Source organism: Halichoeres trimaculatus, unplaced genomic scaffold (genome assembly GCF_033239565.1).
Source record: "Halichoeres trimaculatus isolate MK-OKI-2021-1 unplaced genomic scaffold, fHalTri1.1 fHalTri1_scaffold_15, whole genome shotgun sequence".
Classification (NCBI taxonomy): domain Eukaryota; kingdom Metazoa; phylum Chordata; class Actinopteri; order Labriformes; family Labridae; genus Halichoeres; species Halichoeres trimaculatus.
In genome coordinates, this window is record NW_027437193.1 from 11,070,074 (window position 1) to 11,085,764 (window position 15,691).

The following is a 15,691-nucleotide window of genomic DNA, read 5'->3' on the forward strand; positions in this document are numbered from 1 at the left end:
CTGCACAGCAGCTTAAGAATGAGCAGATTATCATAGATTTCAAAACTGAAATAACAACCATGAGAAGAATAGAGAGATCAGAGCTTGGTAGGTCATTATTTGTCAGGACACAATTTTATTTGCTTTTTAGGTTATTCCTGACAGATGTTGTGGTTAAAATAAATATTTAAAAAAAAAAAAAAACATACAAGTTGTTTTTTTTTTTTAAATCAAACGTTGTTGGTATTGTACAACAGCGTATTAGGGCCACTTAAAGAAATATATAATACTTTTTTGAAAAATTAAACTCGAAATTTTCGAGTAAAGCACCTTCTCAAGTTCAGCACACTGATCTTGAGGAGGTGTTTGCATTTATCCGTGAAGAAGTTCAACACAGCGGGCAGATGCAGGGATACAGATGGTTACATCTACGACCTATACAGATGGGATATGTGGTTCAACCAAAGACTCAGACACAAACTCTCAGGAGTATGACGGCGTATTAGGGCCACTAAAGAAATTAAATAAATAAATACATTTTCGAGAAAAAAAATCCAAATTTTTGAGTTTCCAAAGTCGCAAAATCAAACTCAAAAATTTGCAAGTTCATAAAGTGGAAAATTTACGGCCTAAAAAAACTAGTAAATTTGCGAGTTAATGAAGTCACAAATTTACGACCTTGTAAAGTTGTAAATTTAATGGTTTATGAAGTCACAAGTCCCAGATGTTAGTTGATGCACAGGGGATGCCACGCTTAAAAGATGCAGATGTGATAAGCTGAAAAAAGCTAAGCTGAAAAAAAAAAACAATTGTAAAATTGAAGGCTGTTTTGTGACAGATATGCTGCTTTCTTCTGAACAGACCCATGGCATGACAATGTTTTTTCAGAGTCCGATCTTCTTATTGCTGAGACCAACTCGAAACTACAATCTGATGAGGCTGTCAATTCGGTCCATCTTGCAGTGAAGTACATAACAACCTACACATTCGAAGCCACATATAAATCTTTGAGAAATCGGAATTCACTGGTCTTATATACTAGTAAGTTTTTAAGCTCAATAAGTGGTAAACTTGTGACTTTACAAACTCGAAAATTTCTAGTTTTTATCTTGAAAATTTTGAGTTTAATTGTTTGAAAATGTATTTATTTTTTTTCTTTAAGTGGCCCTAATACGCCCTCGTAGTATTGGCATTACCTTTAGCTTTACTCTTTTTGGGACACGGGTGCTGGGCCTAACTCCGCTATCGTTTGGCATGAGGCATGGTACACCCTGAACAGGTGGCCAGTCTATCACAGGGCTCACACATAGAGACAGACAACCACCCATGCACACGAACACACATGCACAGAATTGGAGCAACCAATCAAAATGTTTTTAAGACTGGGAAGGCCAGAAAAATTTGAGAGAACCCACAGGCAAACTAAGCAATAGGATAAGCAGATCGGTTCCTATCAGGCTTTGGAATGGAACCAGGAACCTTCTTGCTGTGAGGAGACACAGTTATGTCCATACGAAATGTGTGACCAGGTCTAATTTGCATAACTTTCACTTCATGAGAAATACACAGTCAAAACTGTAAAATCAAAGCATATCATATTCAATTACTGCACAGGCTGTTGGTGGACTGGTTATTGCTCTGTCCTGTGATAAAGAGGTGCTGTTCCAATAAAAGAAGAAAACTTTTACAGGAAAGTGTGTCAGGCAGAGTTGATTCTGCATAATTATCCCCAGGCATGTGCAGATAAGAAATTCAGTCTACCTCCAAAAATTGTTAAATAAGCAGAAAATTAAAAGAAGTGTAGTTTTCAAAAGTGTGAACCGCAAAACGAATCCCATTCAAGAGTAAAAGAGGTCAGCCCTGTGCTACTCGATATTTCACCTTCATTCTGGGGGCAGTCACAATATATGTTGCTTTACCTGTCAGCTATGATCTTCACTGGGATGATGGGGTCTTTATTTGTAAAACCCTAAGCAGATTATAGTTAACAGAGCACATCAATGAATCCTGTTTTAATATTACTCTTGTTGTCAACCTAATTTTATTTTGGAGACCAAAAAAACAAAACTATGAACTCTATACTTTTATTCATCTTGGTTGATTAGCAGAAACATTTTGGGGGAAAAATTAACAAGAGTCATTAAAACTTTAGACGACAGAGTCATACATCAAAAGGAACGTAAACACTGCCGCTTCCTAAACACCCTTTACTCCAGTTTATTGTTGTCCGTGGAGCAGGTCACCATTCTAATTGTGACTAATTTCCTGTCATCCCTCCAATGAGCGGCTGGCGCTGAGCCCAGGTGTTCTCACATTCCTCATCTATGAATATTTTCCTTTATCGGCTCTTTCTGCTGCCGAGACACGGTGAAAATTCATCTAATATCACAGATCCTCTTGCAAGTATGCTGCCCTTAATAAACTTTGATGTGTTTTTCTGGATACTCTGATGATTTTCGCCACTCTACCTCGTCTTCATTACAGACCGCTCATTTGCATGCAGTGTGAGCTCCAATCCAGTTTTCTCCAAGCCCTGTCTAATCAGCTGCTCAGCATCATCTGTCTGGAGGAGACTGGCTCCATGCCCTCTGCCTGATGCTACCACAGAGCAGATACGGCTGGGCTGGCACCGCCACCTTTACTTTGGCACGAGTCTCTGTCTGTGGAGTTAAAGACTGCACCACGGCCCTTTAGATCTCCAATTATAGATCAAGAGTGGCAGTGAATCTATCCGCCCTAAATGTAATAATGTCTATAAAGTATACTTATATGGCATTGATGATTATCACTGATGTCACTAGTTTGTGGTAACACATGGAGGCCAAAGATTTATAGTGTAAAAAAACTTCTTTCTTAATTTGTTTTTTGAATTCAAACCTATCTGCCTTCATTAGCCTACCATTGCTAATCTGGCTAGCTTTCTATACTTGCACAGCCCACACAAATGCTCTGTTTACAACCACCACTGTGACAGATTGGTCACTCAGGAACATAACAATACTTTTATGATTTGAGACAGACAACAACTTAGTCACCACAGCTCTGCATGTTTCCTAAGCTTTAACAAGCTAGCTTTGTTAGCTAAAGCTGTTTATTTCACAATCCTCATTTTGATAGACTTTATTTTCAGTGTTACTTATTCTTTTTGGCAAAATGTCATCACAATAGGAGACTGAAGGATGAATCTTTCTAGATTATCCATGTAAAAGACAGAGAAAATGTAAAACTGTTCAGTTCTGTTGTGTAATCCCTTATGAAAGAAAGAAAAATATATGTACCAATATATTTTTTAAAATGTACTGTAATATATTGTAATATATTATTTTCCCAATACATTTTCCAATATATTATATATTTGATATACATGGAATAATATATTATATATTTGATATACATGGAATAATATATTGAGGGCACATATACAATACATTATATATTCATGGAATATATTGCAATATATTGCAAAATATACAAATGATTGCAGTTTTTCATATATTGCAATATATTGGAAATTATAAATAATAAATCTCATATATGGGAATATATTACCTAATTTATGACATGATATTCTCCAATATGCTGCAATATTTTTTTTTTTCGTAAGGGATGCTAGCTTGGTCCTAGCTTGCATAACTTAACAACAGGTTTATATTTTAAATTTCACACATGATACAAACACATTAAACTTTATTGTTTAAGGTAAAAATAACTACAGTTTAAAGAGTTATCATTTTCTTAAGCTGGAAAACTCCTGGCTGTTGTGGCCAAAGTTTAAACTTAATCTATCCACAGTCTCAGGACAAGCATCACAAAGTTAGCCTTACAGAAAACTGGCTCATAAACAACAGGAGAAGAACTGTGAAACCATAACTTGTAGACTGACTTTTAATGTTGGATGTGACCCATAACTCCACTTAAATAAGAAGGAGGCACTGGATTAGGAAGTAGCACAGATTTAAAGCTAGTTAGCTAACTTGCTGTGCTAGGTAAATATATGCCTCCTATTTTTGGATCTATTCCTCACATCTGTCGTGAAAAAAATCAAGATACATTATTCAAAAACTGATCATTTTCTTTTAATGTATTTATTTTCCATGTGTGTGAGTGTGTGCAAGTTAGCTAACTGTGTGGGATGAGGCTTTACCCTGCATGCCTATTCAAAGGATTAAAGTACCACTTCTGAGAAAATCTGCATGTTTGAAGGAATTTCTAGAAAAGAAAAAAAAATGATTTGCCACAGAGAAAATCACAGACTAAATTGGAAAAAAAAAATCATTACATGCAGAGAAACCTGTGTGTATTTGAGCTCCTCGGTCTCTCTCTGGGTCATGATTGTCTCTGAGTAAGGAGATTAAGATAGCATGCGTCAATCCAGGATTGAGAGGGAGAGAGACAAATGCAAACTCCTCACAGACAGCCAACACTGCTGCTGTACTGCATGTGCTCAGGCGCCCTGACAGTCATCAGATAGAGATACAATAGAAGCATTAAAATTATCTATACAACTTAACACCTGGCCTGTGTGGCTCCTGTAATAGATATATACCTTCTATGGTTCACAGATGGAAAGGCTCAGTGCTCTGCTGCATTGCACAGCATTATGATGCAACATGATTACTGTTGGTATAGGGAGGGTGTGTGTGTGCGTGTGTGTGGCAGGGATTATAGAGGAAATATTTGCCAACCTTTCTTGTTATGTTATAATTTCTCTTTTACTGCACTGAGATGAACACTGAGACATCCCTGTACCTGGAACTGCCATCACTGTCTCCTCTCTGCAGTAAGAAAACACTGTACACATGTTTTCAGATTGAAGCCAAAAGGAAGAGATACACACAGAGAAAAAGAGGCAGGACAATATGCACCTTGGACACCCTTCTAATCTAGGAAACAGGTCTACAAATTGCGCCAATTTTCCAGACAGCTCAGCTTCTTTATCGCTCCACTTCCTCCCTGGAAGGAGAGCAGGTACCTGCCCCAGTAACAGCTACTAAGAGGCTTTTCCTTTTCTAGGTAACAAGCAGTGGGGCAGCACTAACCAGCACATACTGTCACATAAGTTAGTATGCCATTCAGAGACAGTGAGGTTTCCTCAAACCCCACTGACTGACTGATGTGTCCAAGCCATGCTGTACTAAAATCCAAACATTCAGAGGTCTTTGAAAAACAAAAGGTTGTGTATCACTTATTTCTTACCAGTAGCAAATGTTTAAAAAGTTCTACCCTCAACATCAGCAAACTGGAAACTTTTGGGGTGCAGAACCAACTTGTTTAAAAAGAATTCACTCCTTGTAGCTCTGTTTTTGTTCTCCTCCTTCTTCAATAGAGAAGTGTTGCTTCTTAAGCTGAAAATGTGTCACTGTGTTAACCAGGTTAAGTTACACAAAGTAGAACCTTTTTGACAAAAAACATCATACACTGGATACTTTGACAATTAAGAGACTGAAAATAAACTAAAAAAAGGAGGTTTGATCTTTAAAAAAAAAAACTTGTCAGGGTAAAAATTTGACTTTTAATAGTTTCTCAAATTTGTTAGAGAGACAACAGTGTCACTGCTTTGAAAACTTTTTGTGTAAATTATGCAAAACTTTTCTTTGAGATTGTTGGAAGCAGTCACAAGTGTTGTTTTAAACGACCCCCATGTTTTCAAACGCTGACGAGGGGGTGCAGAAAAGGAACAGGAGAAGCACTCAGAAGAACCTTCAGGGTTCAGTTATGGAAACTCCCGGTCTCCTTTCCTGATTTTAAACCTGCTGTTAAAAAAACTAACAATTTTCACGAAAATACAAAAACAATGTAAGTTAGTTTTTTTTTGAAATACTGAAACTGAAATATTGTCACACAGTCAGTCCGTAGTGGCTCCCACAGCACAAGGATGGAAAGCCTGGCAGCACCTGTTGCTGTTGTGCAATTTAACTTCTATAACAAGGGGAAAACAGCCAAATCCTACAGACAGTTTCAGTTCATGTAGCACAAAAATACCAAGCAAAGGTCGCAGCAAGTCCATGAATCCTACTTCAGAAAACAGGGAATAAAAGAATATTTAATCCATCTGATGTCACAGGCAAATGCTTATGCAACACTTTCTCTCTCTCTCTCTAGCCTTTGGTTTTCTGCTGAACACACGGCATGATACATGCATGTGGACCTGCATCTCTATCTGCCCTGCGCTGTGACTCTTTCACTGAGAGCGGTGATGTGGAAAGGCCTCACACAAGGATTAACGCCCGGTGCAACAGATGGTGCATTCTCCTACCCTTCCTGTCCAGAACACACACACACACACACACACACACACACACACACACACACACACACACACACACACACACACACACACACACACACACACACACTCACACACACACTATTTTTTGCATATTTACCTTTTTCTTAGGTGGCATGGTGTTTGAAGCGCTTCCCTTGCGTTATTCCACGGCTGAAACGACCAGATCAGATTATCGCTCACCTGGCTCCAGTGAATGATACATGGACAGGTATGCCATGAGCCTTCGTTTACCTCTGAAACAGGTAGCTACGCCCGAACGTGCCGTCAAACACAGCAAAGCGCTGTCCTGTACGCCTCGACTCGTGCGTAAAAGTGAAAACTGCTTACTCCCAAGAAACCGCGACGCGTGGGACACCACCGGGTGAGTGTCGTGAGTGGGCTTCACTTAAGTCTGCATTGTGAGTTGAGCGGAGTTACCCTCTCCCGAGTCCTCGGGGTATTAAAGGCTTATTTCTCAGTGCAGCATCTGTTGAGCGGCGCACCGCTCTGACTGACCTCAAGCACCGCGAGCAACCTAAGAAGGCGCCCAGCCCGTCCGCCCGCACTGCCCACTCAGTGTCCACGCGAACTGAAGAGTCTCATCTGTGGTGTTGGCCAGAGTTAGCTGCGTCCACTGTGCGCGTGACGACTGATTAGTGTGTGTGCGCGCGCGTGAGTGTGCATCCAAACAACTTCCAAAAATGGGAGTATTAGAGTGGCCTGACTCCAAAATAGAGAGATGAAATTAAAAAGCTAGCATGACATAATTATTTTGTGTATCCAAACTACACACAACACTCACAACTACAGACAGAACAACAACTTAACCTCCTGAGGACGGACGTGATATTCCTCCACTAAATTAGTTCCGTTTTAATGTCCTGTTGAAGAAATATGAGGTTGCACCTGGGCTCGACAAAACAGCGCGCAATGTGTGTCTGATGTTTCACATCAACAAAATCGAGGAGCATCCCTGGACCTCATGTTTTTTTATTGATAGATACCTCTCTACATCAATAAAAACTTAAAATTAAGATTTATGGAAGATATCTGACATTGAGGTTAAACTGCTCTAAATTAAGGTCCAAACCAGGATCGTCAGATGAAGGGGCTACAAGGATCGCTCATTACAATAGGCCTGAATTTAAATCTGGGACTACAACTGTAAATAAATACAGATATTTCATATTAAGTTGCCACAGGTAGATTTTGAAAAATGTACAAAAATTCACTCTACACTCCAAAGACTCAAACCTAATAATGTCTGATGGAAATGTTATTGAACTAAATATAAGCTACAATCATTTAACAATTTCTGAAAATAAATGCCACTTAAAGATTTCTCAAATCTGAAAAGAATTTTTTGATTGTACAAGTTGCTTTTTTTTTTTTAAATAGAATAATATGAATTTGTAGCAGGCAACAGTGGAGGAGGCTTCCAAAGTGCTGAGTTATGGAGTTCCATAGAGGTATGTAGATAAAAGTGGCTAAAATGTGTTTCAGACAGAGGCTGAAATGAGTCAGTCAAACTGGTCAGCAGATGATAGCAACTTTGTAGCACGGCAGCAATGGAGGAGGCTTCTGGAGTGCTGGGGAGCCTTCAGAAAGTAGGGTGTTGGGCAGAGTCTGATATGAGGGTGTTCAAAGACACCAGCCAGAGATGAATAAAGAAATACTTATGCCCTAAATCATTTAAAGCTCAAAAACCACAGGGTGACAATGCAAAGCCTGAAAATGATTTAGTTTAAAAAGATATTTAAAGAAAAATTAATACATAAAGCTTTTGCAGTGTATATGTGATCAAATTGTATGTACATAACAAACACAAGTATACAGAATAACTTTTGTTGCACGGTGAACTATGTAATAGAAACACCTTCAACCCACCAACATAAGGGATTAGGTTATATTACAATAAAATCCTTCATGCAGAGAGCTGCAGGACGCCAAGGGCATTTCTTCCTCCTCACCCAATTTAATGAAGTTAAATGGAATTTTCTTCTCAGTGAAATTAAAACTTGAAAATTCATCAGCGCTATCATTTTCTCGAGGCAGGTCTCAGACTGTCAGACTATGTTTTGGGAGGTCATTGGATTATTGTAAAAAAGAAACTATCCATGTGCTGAGATACCACACTCTCATAATATGACTTTTGTGAAAAACAGAATGAAGCACTTTTTCAAACTGTCACTACTGCTTAAATAAAGACCTGTACTGCACCCTCTCCACTGTTCAGCCTTAAGGCAGGTAACACTGTGTCATCTGTTTATTTTTTACCAGCGGTCTGTAGCCCTCAGAGAACAGATGGGCGATGCGTTTAGGTACCAAAATTTTCAGAGAGCTTTGAGAGATGAGGGACACAGATGAAAGCGTTACGTAATGAGAGCGAAACATGCAGAGCTGGCGTCAGCTGGGTCAGAGCAAGAACTTGTGACACTGACCCCAGTCAAACACACATCTGGACTAACAACAGTCACAGCTGGACACACACACACACACACACACACACACACACACACACACACACACACACACACACACACACACACACACACACACACACACACACACACACACACACTGGCTGATGATGCACACGTCCTTATCAATATCTCTGTTAGTGGAGTTGACATCACTGTCAGAGGTCAGACCAGCTGTGACAGAGAGAGGAACACTGTTAACTGGGGGTCCTGACATTTAGCCCATGACCTGGTTTGACCCAGAGCTGTGGCTTTACTAAATCTGCTCCATGACACCTCAAATCTCCTGCAGCTGGAGCCAACTAGGCTCAAGTGCCAACAAAACACTCCATCAGAGTCCCTGCTTATGCTGACTCCGTCGGAGGACATCTGTGGGGTCGTTACATAAGGCGGTGGATCATTTCTGTGCTGCTAAAACGAGATATACATGGAATATACGAGGAAGCGAAAAATCCTACACCCACTGAACCATTTTTACATTCTGTGCTGTAGTGGCACAAACCCTTTGAATATGTCAGAAAACCTTCAACATTCACTGTGAAGGCTTCTCGAATGAAAAAAACTACATGTATAAGTTCACATGAACGCCTTTGGCAGCACTCAACAGAACACTATTCATGAATAATGCAGCTTTTACATCTTTTAGAAAAACCTTGTGCTTTTCTATAAGGTAGAGGGCAAACTGGCAAGGACATTCAGTACAGCTCTAAGATATACAGAATAAGGAAACATACGGTACTGTTATCATGTCAGGTAAAAATGAAGATATGTAAGTCTGCCCTGCTGGAGAAAGGAGTAACAGGGGGTTGAAGATGATGTCAGTTAGACGCTGCAATAGTCATGGCTTAATATTTTACAGCCTTATTCAATACTTTAGTTTGAGTCTTCAGTATGTTTTCAATTACTTTGTTTCTTTTATATCAATAAATGTATATAAATTCCCATTCAGCTGATTCAGAGACAAACAGTTCAGCTTTCACTACTGCTGTCCTCAACAGAAAGTACCTCATCACACACAGCACACGTGTTCATGTGCACATGTGCTCTCCCACATACATAAACAAACATCTGTCCTTAAGCTTCTTACGACCAGAATGTGTGTTTATGAGTGTGTGTGTGTGTGTGTGTGTTTGCTGTCAAGCCAGGGCCAGTAGTGCAGGGCAGGACTGCTGAGGCAGAGATAGATGGCACGCACGATTTCAGGCAGAGCTCCAGCCTTCCACTCTGCCCTCCTCTGTGTCCACACCGCTGCAAACCACACATCTGCCCTGACCCATAAAAAGACTCCAGAGCTTGTTATTTACTCAGAACCAGACACAACCAAAAGGTACTTTCACTTAGATTCATCTTACATCATGCAAGGTCAGCACATGTAAGTCTTTCCCACATCACATGCATTGATTTTAGCCTGATCATCACTTTTTTCCTACTTTAAATGTTCTTTCATTTTTTAACAAGCTGAGCAGGATGGTGTAAAGCAGCCTGGGGAAAAGTGCAGAAGGGTTTGGGATTGTTATAACCCCACAGCTTAGCCTCATGAAGGCAGGTGTGAAAAAAGAACATTATTTATTATGTTTTTATCTGTCTGTTTGTATCTTTAAGCCCAACTTTAAACCCGTAGAATATACTTCCCTGTTGGGTCTAAAAAATGAGACTTAGAACAATGCCACGGTTTTGTTTGTCATAGTTCGTAAAGATCAAGGTATATTGGATAATTTCTTAGGGATTACAGCAAAACACAGGAAATTTCAAAGCAGATAAGTAAAAAATCAAAACAAACCAAAGATGCTGTACTCACCCAGGAGACATTTTTGATCTTAGGCACTGTGGACATGGCGTCAGGGCAGCAAGGTCAAGGCCCAAATTCCCTAACCACCTAGTGTCACACATACACATAGATCCCAGTCCTCCTTCAGCAGTGGCAGCAGCAGAAGTAGCAGCCAGCTCGTAGATGGAGACGGGCTTTTCATTTAAAGTCCTCTGCCGTGCCAACAACAACCCTCACCAGATTTACTACCGCCTGGAGCATCGCCTTTTTCCAATCACACCCGACTAAACATGATCCAAAACTGACTCAAGGAGGAGGAGGAGGAAGAGGAGGAAGAGTGGGAGAAACTCAGATAGGATAAGTCCAGAAGTGCTGGAAATAGACCATGCAGGAAGAGGTTCCTTCAGTCTGTTCACCTGAATCCTCCTCTTCCTTCTCCTTGTCAGTAACTGTCTGCTCTCTTCCCCATCATAAACCCTGTATGAATATGCAACCAAACATCTGGCTGATGGATGCCCCTCCTCCGGGATGCCAGAGGCTGGGGCCGGCAAACGACCAATCCAGCCCTCCTAACATCTGGGAAAGGGGAGATTGACAAGAGATGGATGGAGGGGGAGAAGTGAAGAGACAATGGGTAGAGGAGCGGAGTGATGATGGTGGAGGGAGAACAGAAATCCACAGCGGGCCAGTCAGCAGAGAGCACACCAGGCCAACTCAGACTGGAGGTAACTGATCCCTAACATGAGATTACAAACACAATCATTGTGTTAAAAAATAAACAACATTTGTCCGGAACTTGACCCTCTGTTTCCCCCACCAGCAGGAAAGAGACTTTGTGTATTCGCACACTTTTTGGGATTGTGTGTCTATTTCTGTGTGTTTTACTGTAATCATGCTCTGAGCTCCAGGACAGTGATTGGTTGTTCATAGACAGAAAGGGAGATTGATGGTATTATAGATGGATTGGATGTCTCTTTCGGTCAATCCCAAATCCCGAACTCAGTTTTCACATCAACTCCTACTGCAGTCACAACTCCCTGAGTAAACTATCTACACAGCTGAACACAGCACAATACAAGAAAACAACCCCTCAAACGTTTCAGACAAATTTCATTAAATTTATTTGAAAAGACATAAATTAGCATTTTTAAATGAGCAGGTCAAACATCTGGGGAATCTATAATAGGATAGAGTAGAAAGGCAGCTAGCCAGGCGAAACGTGACTGTAAGCACAAAGAAAACGCAAGCTAGCTTTTTCAAAGTTCACTTACAAACTCTTTTGTATAAAATATGCTTTAATTTAGGTGAAGATGATTTCATTGTTACGTTTTTTTCATTTAGGGTGCGCTTCATAAAATTCCAATAAAGAAGTTGCTAACTACTAGTTAGCTAACAAGTCCCTTTCTATTTGATAGACTTTTTATTGTTTGTTACTTGTAGCAATGTTACAGTCGTGTCTTTAATAGTTATTTCAATAGAAAAGTTACCAAACACAATGCAGTTAGCCCCTGACATGCTAACTACTTGTATTTACAGTCACACAAAAACCTAGCTAAACGATGTAGCTAGCTACTTAGAGTTCCCCAAAAGCTGAATCTTTTTGTAAAACTTTTGTTCCTTTTATATTTTTCAGCTACAAAGTCACACGACTCTGAAAACTCTTTAGATGAGCAGTAACCCTCTTGCTTAAAAAACACTTCATAGCCTTGTTTTGGTTTTGTCATAATTGCTAGCCTGTGGTTCAGTGGGTGAAACCAGTGGAGTTTAAAGCACCAGATGCGCTATATTGGTAGATTAAGTAGGAAACCTACAGAAGCTATCTTCCGTGTCCCTAAATGGCAATTTGGTGCATGTCTCCCTCCTCTTTCTCCCCACATTTCTTGTCTGTCACTCAAGCTGCCCCATCTAATGAAGGAAAACAGCCCCAAAAATTATCTTTCAGTAGTTCAGTGTTTTCAGCCCTGAGCGTTCTGAACATGAAGAGGCCTAAGCATCAGCTGTTATTTTAGTGCAACACCTGCAGCACTCTTACTTGAAAACAGTCAATTTTGGACAACTATCGTGCTCATCAATGTCCCTTTTTTTTCATCGGCAACAAATCAAAACAAAATAACAAATCAAAATAACAACAATTTATAAGTCCAGAGCTAATGCTAACAGTATGTCAAGATTTCTACTGTTTTTCTATCCATTGTTTTTAAATTTAGTTTATAAAAAGGACAACTCAAGTTACCGTGCGACAATTAGCATCTGCAAAGTGGTGCAAAGTAGGCAAAAAAAAGTTCATGGGTAAGAAAAAAAGATAAAAAGATATGTTAATAAGTGGCTGTGGAGTTGTTTATGGTTGAACTTGTAATCTTTAGAGAGAGCCAAACTGTTTCTCTCCACAGTCAGGTTTCATGCTAGGCTAAGCTAATTGCTCCCCAGCTGCAGATCCAAATTTAATACCAAGACAAGAGAACAGTGTAAATTAACCGTATGAAAGAAAGCAAAAACAGTATTTCTCTCAATGTTTAACCATTCCTTAAGAGTTGAAATGAAACAACCTTAATCGCTCATTGAGCCAGATGTTGTATGCTGTATTTATGAATGTGAAAGTTTCCAGTTTCCATCTCTTCACCTCATAAACAACCCATTTTCTCATTTGAAGTTATATGATATAAATAAATAAATAAATAAATAAATAAATAAATAAATAAATAAGTGTTTCTCTGAGGAGATTTTTTTGGTCCTGCACAGATACCCATCTGTGATCCACAATCCCCTCGCCTGCGGTGGAGTAGGAAATAGCAGTGTGAGTGTTGAGTGTGGAAACAAGTCAATACAGACTACAGCTCGCAGTCTGTTTACCTATTCCACCCGATTTGATTCAGCACTACAATCAATGTCCACCTTAGCACTGTATGGATCTGTGGTCCTTATGGATTCACCTCAACTGAAAAAGGCTTCAGGGCGAAGGAATCAAAAGTACCTCTGCAGTGTAAAAAAAAAATAAAGAGAAGGAATATTTCTAATGCCTCCACCCTGCACCAAAAATGTCTAAAATAAAACTCCAAGTGAAAGTAATGGTCTGATCAGAGCTGCATAAACTCAGCAGGCTTGTCTGGTCATGATACGAGAAGGAGAGTTGTATCTACACATCCTGTGCAGATTTAAGTCCTGATATGTTAGAGAACAGCTGAATTTGCAATGTACTAATCAGATGTTAAAACTCACCTCAGTGAAGGTGAAATGGAGAAACAAAGACGACCTCACTGTTTCTACAGCTACAACACTTCCAACTTTAAAGTTGATTCAGTTTCAGTTTAAACAGTTTCTTTTCCTTCTGTCCTTTTCTTTCTTTCATTTCTATTCAAAATATTTCTTTTCCTTACCTTTGTCTCTCCATTTTCCACTTGAATGTGGACTTTCCACCTGCAGTGCACTAAAAGTGAGGCTGAAATTTGTTTTAAGTTGAAATTTACTCTGTGCTGCGCCTTTTCACACATCATGTTTCTTTCTGGAGTAAATATAATTAGTTAAATCGTTAATTTATGGCTGCTGGCAAAAGGTCTTGCATCTTAGCTGTATAACTGTGTCAACTTGTTTTTTATTTCTTTAAAGTGAGACATTGAGAGCACCAGGCAGAAACCAGGTCAACTTAAGACTTGTATTTTAATCCTGAAGATACCATGTTTGTATTACTTGTGAAAATTTGACTCACGTAAAGACAGGGTGATATTCCCTCCTATTTAAGATTAATTTGAGGCTTAGAACAAAAGTCCAGGTTGTCTTGTTTTTCTTAAAATGTCTTTGCATTAGGTTGCAGCAGGTTTATATAACGAGGTAACTGTGAGCCTCGTCCTTCACCTTCTGGTCCACTCGTCCTGACACTCAGCTTTAAAAAAAGCAGCAGCAGCAAGAAGAGAACAGTGAGGTGTCTTAAGCGTCTTCTAAGAGCCAGGCAAGCACTTAGAGTAATCCAGCTGTGTTGTGTGCCAGCAAAGGCCACACCTGGAGGGACATTTCAGGAGAAGAGATGACTATAAGACCTCACGTGGTCAAGACTGCCTGCTTAAGATTCAACAAAAATATGATGCTGATAAGATTTTAAACCTAGTTCTTCTGCTCTTCTGACATTTTTTCTGTCTGACAGTTCGGCTCCTGTGTCTACCATCACTACAAAATCAATCACAGAAATTGTTTTTAGCAGAGAAAAACACAGATGTCTCTTCTCACTTCTAAACTTCATCAGCTGGTGTGGTGTTGTGATGTGCCATAAATGAATCAGTCCTGCTTGACCCAATCTGGAGGCTATGAAGTAGCATTTGGAAATACCCTATATTGGCACTCCTAATCTCATTTTAAAGTGTGGATCACGATTAAAGAAGACTTTTTTTTATACTGTTTGATTGGAAACGTACCTGTTTGCCCTCTTACAGCCAATGGATCAGAGACTTACTAAGCTGCCTTGAACTAGAAAAAACTTAAATTCAGTTCTCGTGGAAAACCTGAATGTTTTCACAGAACTTGGTCTCCATTTCTTACTTATTTCAGCCGTGTCACCCTGTGTTTTTTTTTTTTTCTCAAACATGCACTGAGTACGCTAATTCTATCTTTTTTCTTCTTTTTTTTCTCTGTACTGTGTTTATTTATTTATTTTTCTTCCTTTTTTGTGAGACTTGATTTTAAAATGTGGGATATATTTGGGTTCAGTGTATATATAAACATGTATTTTTTTCTCGTCTATGTACTCTTTTTTGACAGTTTCTGTTTATCTTTCTTAGTTTTGTCAACAAAACCATTAAAAAAAAAGATTTTTAAAAAGTATAAAACTTGAAAAAGCAAATTGTTCTCTTTTTTCTATTTTATTGATAGGCCATTCAAAGAAAGACAGGAAATGTGGGGAGCAGAAAAATAAGGCAAATAGCTGCTGCCTGGAGTTGAACCAGTGACTGTTCTGACAAGGACTATGGCCTTTGTAAACATGATTCAAACAGGTGTTTTACAGCCATAAACGTCTAATTTTTAGGCATTTCAAAGCTTGGCAGAAACCCTGGAATAAAAGAATTTAATCATCAGGTTGTCGAAGCTCTAATTTGAATGAATTTGAATAGTCCTGCAAAAATATCTGGATATGTGCTGATTGTAACGGCAGATTTGCATCTAACTCAAGATCATGGATGCTTTAAGTGTGCCTTTCTTTTTCAAACAGTG

General features: G+C 39.3%; 1 protein-coding gene across 3 annotated transcripts in view; it reads right to left on the minus strand.

Moving 5' to 3' along the window:
- Positions 1 to 15,691, minus strand: part of cacnb2b (calcium channel, voltage-dependent, beta 2b) — a 39,505-nt gene that overhangs the window by 22,197 nt on the left and 1,617 nt on the right. Inside the window, exon 1 of one of the 3 annotated variants that reach the window (XM_074688837.1) lies at positions 10,526 to 10,647. The exons of 1 other annotated variant lie outside the window; for it this stretch is intronic. In XM_074688837.1, the coding sequence (XP_074544938.1) occupies positions 10,526 to 10,561 (36 nt within the window). In that variant the 5' untranslated portion in view covers positions 10,562 to 10,647. Of the gene's footprint in view, positions 1 to 6,365; positions 6,849 to 10,525; positions 10,648 to 15,691 lie in introns of those variants that run through there. One more of the 3 variants, XM_074688838.1, reaches the window with a different exon arrangement.